Source organism: Melospiza melodia, chromosome 12, assembly GCF_035770615.1.
Source record: "Melospiza melodia melodia isolate bMelMel2 chromosome 12, bMelMel2.pri, whole genome shotgun sequence".
NCBI classification, from domain to species: Eukaryota; Metazoa; Chordata; class Aves; order Passeriformes; family Passerellidae; genus Melospiza; species Melospiza melodia.
The window spans coordinates 7,657,270-7,666,952 of record NC_086205.1 but is presented as its reverse complement, the minus strand read 5'-3'; the positions used below and the strand labels follow the sequence as shown (position 1 = coordinate 7,666,952).

Genomic DNA, 9,683 nt, shown 5'->3' with positions numbered 1-9,683 from the left:
CCAGGGAAGCTGGCAGCCCTGGCACAGAGCTGGAGCCCAGGATGGGTGGAGAACACAAGAGCCCCACAGGAAGCTTGTGGTTTTGATGAGGTGGACAGGGAGAGGCAGTGCCTGCCTGTGCCAGGGTGAGTGAGGGGAGCAGCTGCCTCCCTGCTGGAAAAGGGGAGGAGGGAGCCCTTCTGTCCCTCCAGAGAGCCAGGGTCCAGCCTGGAAGTGACTTACCCACCCTTTATGCACTTCCTGAGCCCTTAGGAACAGGTCAAGGGAAAGCCCACATGGCCAGGGTCCTCTTCTCCAGGGCCAGCAGGCACATGGGGCACCTGCAGACAGCGTGTGACACAGCTGGAGCCACTCGTGTCCCACATCCCAGCCACCCTCTCCATGTCCACACCACCATGGCAGTCTGTGCCCAAATAGGAGAAGCACACAGTCCCTGCCAAGCTGCCTGGGCCCAGTCACAGGCTGATGCTGTGCAGGATGCTGGGATGAGCCTTGAAGGAGGAGGATGTGGCCAAAGGACCTCCATGGTGGAGGGCAGCCTCCTGTCCTCCTTTGAGCTATCTTACATTGCCCACCAGCCAGCAAGAAGCAGAGCCAGTGACCACTTTCCCAGAGGTCCTGGAAGCCAGCTGGTCATCCTGGCACAGCACAGTCCCAGCACGGGGGGTTGACAACTTTGCTTTCCCTCATCCCATTCACCTCTCCAGACACCACTTCACATCAATGTCTTCCATGTGCCATGCTCAGACTGGCCCCTGTGCCACCCAAGCCAGCAAAGGAGGGAGCTGGGGACAGCCACACTCCCATCCCAGCATGGATGGAGCCATGGTGCACTAGAGAGGACAAGGTCCCTGCCATGCAGGGGTGACCCAGCCACCACAGAGCCTCAGCAGCACCGACCTGGAGACATCAGGATTGCCAAGAGCTCAGCAGTCACAACCAGCTCTGCCCTCAGCTTTGTCAAGAAGCAAAATCAGGACATGAGAAAGGAAAAGAGAGGGTCAGAGTGGAACACCAGCAGCCATGGGTGAAACCAAGGAGTGAGGCAGGGACACTGGCCTGGGCGGACAGCGCGCCCAACGCTGCGTGTGACGTGGCAGGGGTGAAGGTGCCACTCACCCTGCCAGAGGCTGGGCACTCCCTGGGGCAGGCACAGGGCACGGGTGGGAAGGTCTGACAGGATCTGTGTCCCAGTGCCCCCCCTGGGGAGGAGCCTCTGGCCACAGCACACAAGGCAGGCTCCAGGTGTTTGCTTTCCAGTCTCCCGGGCGGGTGATAACCACCCGCTCCCAGCCAGGGCTCCAGCTCACCATGCTGAAATTCAAGAGGTATTTGATCACGTAAGTGGAAGATTTTTATGTATTTATTTAGGTAAAATACTATTTCCCTAAGTAAAATTCTCTTTCTGTCCTACCTGGAGGTGATGTCCTGATGTCCTTGCAGATCCTTTTGTGTTGGGAAACAGTTTAAGTGGTGATGGAATGGGCAGGGAGATGTTTCTGCTCCTCATCACTGCAGGGCAGTCCGGGGTGATGGGGATTTTCCCTTCTGTGATGCTCCAAAGGCAGCTGGAAAACAGCATCATTTGTGAGGCTGTTGCCACAAAGGAAGGAGAATGGCACAGACCTTGGCAGGGCACTGTGATGCTGGTCCCTCCTGCAGCATCCCAGGTGAGGGATCACCAGAGGAGTAGATGTGGAGCAGAAATGTGTCTCTGGGCAAGTTTTTCACATGGCAGCCCCTAGGGTGAGGTGCTCCCTTGCACAGGCTCTGGTTTGGACAGGAGGGATGAGGGAAGGGCAAGGCTTGACTCTGCAGCAGAGTCCTTTGGCTGGGGGAGAGCTGCAAGGTGAGAGGGCTCAGGGTTATTCCCAACCCAGCTGTCAAGTGCAGGGTGGGCACTGATGCAGACAGTGCCATTGTGCCCTTGCTGTGCCACCTGAGCATCCTGCTGACCATTCTGCCCAATTTCTCATTTACTGCCAAAAAACTGGCTCCAGTAACTGGTCAGAGGGAGCAGGCTGTGGCTGGTGTACATACTGTGTACATTAATTCCTTGTGCAACTTTGCTCACTGCCTGGAGAATATCTGGGCACAGCAAAACAGTAAAATCTTTTTCTGCCACTCACCTGCCTGGTGAGCTCAGCCTCAGCACCTCCTGCAGCTTGCTGAGACCCTGAGGGCCCTGAAGCTTCCAGCCAGCCCCATCCTGGCTGGAGCTTTTGTCTCTGGGTTGGACAAGGAAAGGGACAGGGTTGGAGGGAAGATTTGCTTGGAGAAGGGGGGAGAATAACAGAGGGGAAATCTGCAGCCCTGCTGAGAACAAGTGGCACCCTCTGTCCTGCTGGGTCTGGCACTGAGACAGCTGGAGCAGCATCCCTTACAAAGATTTCACCATCAGTTCAGGTTTAGATTCAATTCCTTGAGCCAGCATGGGGAGATCCAGCTGCTCTGGCTCTTCCACTGGGACCTTGCAGCCAAAGGCATCTTTGAGGTTCTGCATCCAGCTCTGCACCTTGCTTGTCGCTTCTGGAGGTGACAGCACCCAGGCTCTGGTCTGAGGGGGCTCTTTGGGGTGCTGCATCCAGCTCTGCACTCTGCTTGTCACTTCTGGAGGTGACAGCACCCAGGCTCTGGTCTGAGGGGGCTCTTCAGCTGTAGCCTGCCCACAGATGGAGGCATCTCCAAAGACTCTGCAGGAGCTGGGCTCTTGCAGCCCAATCTGCCCTGCAGGGCTCCAAGTGCAGCCTGGAGCCCTTCCTGGTGCTCTGGTCTCAGGTGTTTAACTCTGCCCCACATCCCTGATCCCATCCCAGAGTGTAAATGGAGAGCTGTGCAGCACAGAGGGCAGCTGAGCCTTTTGAAGGTTTGCTGCTCAGGTACCTCTTGCCAACCTGCTCCAGCCTCCAAGACAAGGGCTGCTCATGCACCATGTGCCACTTAATGGGTGTTTTGCTGCCTTCAGTGCAACTTCTTGGCAATTTCAGCACTGCCACTTTCTCAGCACACCCTCCTTGATGTCCCTGTATCTCACAGAGCCAGCCCAGAGGAGGAAGGAAAGGCTGTGGTTTTGTGCCAGCCTGGCCACCCCAACACATGTCAGCCCAGCACGTGTTGTGTGTTGTCAGCTGGGTGTTCCACCAACACACCAGCCACCAAAAAAGAGCCAAAGGACCTGGATCTTTCACAGATTGTCACAGGTTGAAAGTTTAGGACCTCTGTGGAAGCAAGGCCAGGGTTATACCTGCACCAGATACAGATAAGGGAGTGGCAGAGGGTGCTGCTCCCAGCCCTGTCTGGGGGAAAGTGTTCCATTGCTCTGCCTTCATTACTGGGTGCTTCTACAGGTCTTCCTAAGAGTTTGTGTGTATCCCTAAATATCACAGTGGTGCAGCTCTTCATTCCCTCATTGCTGCTTATCTTACCATGATCAGACAGACAAAATGATGATCAGCCTTGCCTGGAGTGATGGGAAAGGTGGATCGAGTCTCCAACCATCACTTCATTGTGGAGCATCTCCTCCCTCATTGCCTTCTTCCTCTGTGGTCTCTGATCTTCCACATGGAGTTATTTCAACAAACCTTTCCTCACACCAGCCCTGGTCTCTGCTTCAACCCTCCCTCTTTAACACCTCTTGGCATTTTAAGCTCTGTTTAAGCATTTTCCTGCTCTGTTATTTGTCACATCTGCTTATCTCTGACCTCACAAGGGCCTCCTTGTGCCACTGGCATGGCCAGGCAGTGACCCACACGTGCATCTGCCACCTCCTGTCTCGTCTGAGCTTGGCAGCCTGCTCCTGGAGTAGCAAAGAGCATGGATACCTCCAGGTTGCTGTGGGGATTGGGGATGCTGTGATGGGCAGTAATCAATCCCATGCAGTGATGACACCTTCTGAATCCTCAGCACCACTGCCATGGCCTAAAAGCTCCCAGCCTTTCCAGCCCTGAGCAGTTCAGACACTGAAATCCTCCTGGGAGCAGCAGGGACTTTCAGCTCAGTGAAGGGGCATTTTTGGGAGCAGGGCAGAACTGTGTGCATGAGTATCCAACCACTGCAAGCAGTGCTGCCATTATCAAACCACTACTTAATCCTGACAGCTGATGATTTTCCTGGAACAAAGCCATTCTGAGTAGCAAACCTGAATTTCTGACCTGTACCCTGGGATGCACGTGACCCCTTCGGACAGCCCACGTTTGTGTCACTGCTGCCTCACCAAGAGAACTCTGCTCCCAATGTCACAGCACTGCCCAGAGCAGGAGATAATGCACCACGGAGGTGAGGACAAGCAGCTCTGTGCAGTCCCACTGTCCTGGTCCAAAGCTGACCACTGCAGGAAGGCAGAAATGACAACAAACCCAGGTTGGCTGAAATGTGGCTTCCAAGCAGGCTCTGCCCACATTTCTGCTGTCATTAATTCCTCCCATTAGGATCCCTGCTGCCTGTGATTCTCCCTCCCTGAGAGGGGAGAGCAGCCACCTGAGGCTGACTGGCTGGACTTCCCCCACATCAGAGCCCAATCCCAGAGGGTTTAACCAGATCCTCAGGACAAATCATCTCCTGTTGTGCCACAATGAGCTCCCAGGGGAAAACCCAGCAGAATAATGGCATCATTCAGGTTGCAAAAGCCCTCAAAGATCATCGAGTCCAATCTTTCCCCCAACGCTGCCAAGGCCACCACTAACCCATGATTCCAAGTGTCACATCTCCTGGGACTGGACAACCTTTCTGTGAAGAGGAAAATACAAATAAATCCTTTTTTTCCAGGAAATTCAGCCCCTCAATTCTTCCACTGAAGATTAAAGCTACAATCAAGCTCCACCAGGGTTTGCAGCAAGCCCTACAAAGAGAAGGAGCCCTGTGGCAGCATTTCCATGGCTTTAATGTCACCATACACAACAGCACAATTCTGATGGCCTGAAGAAATGACACTGCTGTTGTAGACGTGGCTAAAATCAGACCAAAATCCAGGCACTGCTGGGGCCCTCATGGTGGCACCACATCTGCAGCCACAGCTGGAGCCTGTGCAGATGGCAGTCCAACAGCAGAGAGTGGGGAGAGCAGGGAAAAAAAGAGTTTTATTGTCCATGTTGATAAAGACAAGATCCTGATCCTTCTTGGGCAGGCAGGGCAGGGAGCACACAGGCAGTGCCCTGTTCCTGCTGCCTGGGGGGAGCCCAGGCTGCTCCAGGAAGGCGTCCCTGAGCAGCCAAGGGACTCAGTGGTTATCACTGTTTGCTTTTCAGCACAATGCCTGTGGCCCATCTGGAAATTTCCATGAGGCTGCACTGCTGGGGCACAGCCTTGGAGGTTCCCCAGTTATCGCTGCCTCTGCATCATTTCCGCCCCTGAAAACGGGACCTACCTTAAATAAAGATAAAAATAAAAAAGCCTCAAGGCATCTCTCCTGCCTGGTCTTGGCATTTCCTCCCCACAAATGCGCTCAAATGTCTGTTTCCTTGCAGGAAGCTGAGTGCAATCTACAGGTGCCAGCCAGGTCGGCTCTGGATCTCCTTCAGCCTCCTCGTCCTCCTCCTGGTCACACTTCAGGTTGTGGAGAAGCTGCAGCCTCTTGGGTAGGTCCTGAGCACAATTATGCACCTGCACCTCCTTCTCCAGCCTTCTGCTGGCCACTGAGGTGGGCTCAGAACTGCCCTCCTGAAAAACACCCAGCAAGGTCATCCTTAGACAGGGAGGAAAATCCAGGTGAGAGAGAGCCCTCTGAGGGTCCCACAGCTCACCCCTGTGCCCTGGCCAGAGCTGAGCCCACCCTGGGTCACACAAGGCTGCTCTGGGCTTTGTCCTGGCTCACCACAAAACCCTACAGCCCTTAAGCCCAGCCCTCCCAGTCTGGGGTTATCTGCAATCGTTCCTCCAGCTTCTCCAGACCACCAGCTCTTCTCTCTCCTTGCCTTCTCCTGCTGCACCCCTTCCACTGTCCTGTCATGCTCCAGCAAGACAGAGACACTGCCACATCACCGCTGGCCTGTCCTTCTCCTCTTCATGGAATCATTAAGGTTGTAAAGGACCTCCAAGATGATCAAGCCCAAAGTTCTTGCACCCCCACACCCCACCCCTGAGGGCAGCAGTGAAGCCCATCAGCAAGGGCACCCACCCCACGAAAAGGAGGGAATGTGTTTTGGGGTGACTTTAGGGAGTCAGGAGGTTCATTGGGCTGCAGAGAAGCTGCCTCTGCATTGTCCTCCCACCTCCTGCAGCTGAGCATTGTGTCCTCCCCACCACAGGAGCTGCCAGTGTGAGCTGGAGCGGGACCTGCAGGAGACCACGGGCCATGAGCTCAGCTCTGCCCTGCACAGCCCTGACCTGCTGTGGGAGGATGACTCCCCTCAGGGGCAAGGGGAAACTGAGCCAGCCCCTGCCTCGACCGAGGATGTTTTCAGGATGCACCTGTACCCCAGACAGGAGACCTCTCCGGGCAGCAGCCAGGAGGAGAGCTGGATGCAGCAGCCTGGGGAGAGCAGTGAGAAGGTGAGAGCCTATCTGTCACCCACAGAGCTGAAAACCCAGCTTCCTGGCCTGAAAAATGCAGCTAGGGAAAGTCCTTCTCCAGGCCCTCCCGGGAGGGTCACTGCAGATTTGGCAGAAGCTATCACCAGCAAGTTCATCATCTTTGCAAACAGGCTGAGCACAGAGGAGCAGAGGGGAATGTCCCCACCTGGAATGGTGCAGGTGGAGGTACAGAGCCAGACTCAGCCTCAAGCTGTGACTTCTCTTCACCCTGAGTGGGGCACCTCATTTACACAGCCCATCCCAAACTCAGCTCAACCTCTGCAGGCAGAGGATTCTTACAAAACAGCCCTGCAGACAGGATTTCTCCCAAGCTGGACAGAAGCCTTTAAGATCCAGGAGGTAACAGCTGGAGAAGTCCGGCAGGCCAGAGGAGTCACCTCTCAAGGGAAGACGTGCAAGCCCAAGACTGACATTGTTTTCCTGAAGGTCCACAAGAGCGCCAGCAGCACAGTCATGAACATCCTGTTCCGCTTTGGGGAGACGCACAACCTCACCTTCGCCTTCCCCAAGGGCGGGGGCTTCCAGCTCTACTACCCCCACCACTTCCTGGCCAAGTTCGTGCAGGGCTTCTCCCCTCTGAGCCCCCGGCGCTTCAACATCCTCTGCCACCACATGCGCTTCCTGCAGCCAGAGGTACGGGCAACGCTGCCACCCTGGGGGCACGGGCAGGGAACGGGGACAGGGGCTCGGGGGGCACAAGGAGAGGCACCTGTCGAGCACATAAACTCTGCAGGGATGAGCTAAAGAGAGTTAGGATGGCCCACGGGTACCTGGTATGTTGTTGGCACCTCCCGAGAGATTCTGTGAGCAGGTTTGCTGAAGCCCAGTGCTGTGAGCCATGGCAAAGTGGGAGACAGCATTTGTAGCAGCCAGCAACTCTCATCTCTTTCTTGCCTGGTGGGCCCTGGGACATGTCCTGCTCCCTGGACAGGCCCAGAGGGGACCAGCTGCAAGAGAACAACCAGAGTGCATCAGCTCAGGTCAGCCATGCCCAGCATTCACCCCTCTGGTGCCACCTGAGGACAGGTGGACATGGGCAAAGGGAAGGACATGGCTAGTATCTCCATCCCAGCCCGGCCACACAGCTGTGGCAGCCCACTGTGGGGAGCTTTGCTCACTGCTCTCCCCGTGTGACTCTTCTGGAGCTCTCCATGTTGTCATCTTATCGCAGGGGTTCCATACTGTTGTCACCTTATCTCAAAAGTTTCATACCTTCTTGGTATTTCTCATGGGCTGCTCCTCAGAGCACTGACGCTTTCTTCTCCACAAAGTAGCCAACCCCAGTTCCCTTCTCAACCAGCCACCCCACTCTTTTATAGCACTCTTCCTCTCATTGCTTGCAGCTGTGGCCTGTTAAAGCCAGGCCTGTTCCTAATCCTTGATAGTTGGCCCAGCTGCAACTCCTTAGGGGTAAGACTACTTTCTACACTATCTTTATTTCCTTATATTCTATCCCCTACATCCCCACAGCTCCTTTGATGAGCTGCACCCTGAAATCCTCCCCAGCATCCCCCATCTCCAGCCCCAGCAGGTGCCTCTGCCCACCAGCACTGTGGGTGAGCGGGTCCCCTCTCCCTGCCCCACCTTCAAACCCTCCTTCTCCTCCTCTGCAGGTGCAGAAAGTGGTGCCCAACTCCGCCATCTACTTCTCCATCCTGAGGAACCCCGTGCAGCTGATGGAGTCCTCCTTCGTGTACTACAAGGGCGCCTCGGCCTTCTCGCGCGTCCGCAGCCTGGAGGAGTTCCTCAGCCAGCCCTGGCGCTACTACGACCCCGCCAGCGGCGACCGCCACTACGCCAGGAACCTCATGACCTTCGACTTCGGCTTCAACCCCGACGGGGACGCGTCCCCCGAGCGGGTGCAGCTCATGCTGAAGGCCATCGAGGCGTCCTTCGACTTCCTGCTCATCTCCGAGTACTTTGACGAGTCCATGGTGCTGCTGAAGGAGATGCTGTGCTGGGACCTGGACAGCGTTGTCTCCTTCCCGCTCAACAGCAGGGACAGCAGCACCAAGTCCCCGCTCCCGGACTCCGTCGTGGAGAAGCTGAAAGCCTGGAACAGGCTGGACTGGGAGATCTACACGCACTTTAACAGGACCTTCTGGGAAAGGCTCGACCGCCTCATCGGCCGGGAGCGGCTGCGGCGGGAGGTGAGGGCGCTGCGGCAGCGGCAGGCGGAGCTGGCCCGGGCCTGCCTGCAGGGCACGGGCAGCGTGGGCCCCAAGGACATCAAGGACAGCTCCCTGCGGCCGCTGCAGCACGGCGGGGCCCGGATCCTGGGCTATAACCTCAAGCAGGGCTTGCCTCGGGAGCTGGAGCGGACCTGCCGGCGGCTGGTCACGCCGGAGCTGCAGTACAGCAGCCTGCTCTACAAGAAGCAGTTCCCCCCGCCGCCGGCCCCCGAGAGCCCCTGGCCCGCTGCCTCACCGGCCGGAGCCCACCCGAAACTGAGAGCCCCCGGCCCGCTGCCTCCCCAGCTCCATCCTCCGCAGCGGCCGGAGCCCGCCCGAAACTGAGCCCTGCTGGACCCTGGGGCGTCCTTCCCCATCTGCTCCGGACAGCGAGGCTCGGCCCTCGGGCATCCTTCTCAATTTCCTGAGGACGCCGGGGCTCGGCCCTCAGGCCGGGGCTGCCCTGCCCGGGCCCTCTGTCCGTGCCCCGCTGCTGGGCACAAGCTCCGGACAGGCCGCAGAGGGGGTCTCGGGGGATGGACAGGACTTTTCCACAGGGAAATCCCCTCAGACAGCAGCTGGAGCCTCAGGACAGCACCAGCTCCAGCAGCGAGGAGCAGGTCCAGGAGGGCAGCCCAAATCATCAGCCCCGCAGTGGGGTGCGACAGAACAGGGCCAAGCTGTAAATCAGAGCTGTGGGCAAAAGATCCCAAAAGATCCCAGTGGGATTGACTTTCCCAAAAAATCCCAGCAGGATTTATTCTCTCAAAAAAATCCCAGCAGGATTGACTCTCCCAAAAAATCCCAAAAGGCTTGATTTACAGCATGGGAATGAGTCTGTCTGTCTGTGCAGCTGCACCTCGTCCCTGCTCCGTTGATATTACCATGCTGGAAAAGCAGCTTCTTAATTGAAGATAACAACAGTCACTGTCACTCCTTAAATTCCACTTAATTACATCAGTCTGCTCAGTAGATGACCTCCCC

General features: G+C 56.6%; 1 protein-coding gene across 1 annotated transcript; it reads left to right on the top strand.

Annotated features, from left to right (window-relative positions):
- Positions 1 to 1,311: 1,311 nt before the first annotated feature.
- On the top strand, positions 1,312 to 9,044 carry LOC134423886 (galactose-3-O-sulfotransferase 2-like). Its single transcript, XM_063167392.1, has 4 exons — positions 1,312 to 1,340; positions 5,463 to 5,573; positions 6,243 to 7,161; positions 8,142 to 9,044. The coding sequence occupies exons 1-4, from the start codon at positions 1,312 to 1,314 to the stop codon at positions 9,042 to 9,044; spliced, it is 1,962 nt and encodes a 653-aa protein (XP_063023462.1).
- The last annotated feature ends 639 nt before the right edge of the window (positions 9,045 to 9,683 follow it).

What these genes read in the sequence shown, in the direction of transcription:
- LOC134423886 (XM_063167392.1), top strand. Translation starts at nt 1,312, where the DNA reads ATGCTGAAATTCAAGAGGTATTTGATCAC. An exon ending in GAGAAGCTGCAGCCTCTTGG is followed by an intron (nt 5,574 to 6,242) that starts GTAGGTCCTGAG and finishes TCCCCACCACAG; the next exon opens with GAGCTGCCAGTGTGAGCTGG. An exon ending in TGCGCTTCCTGCAGCCAGAG is followed by an intron (nt 7,162 to 8,141) that starts GTACGGGCAACG and finishes CCTCCTCTGCAG; the next exon opens with GTGCAGAAAGTGGTGCCCAA.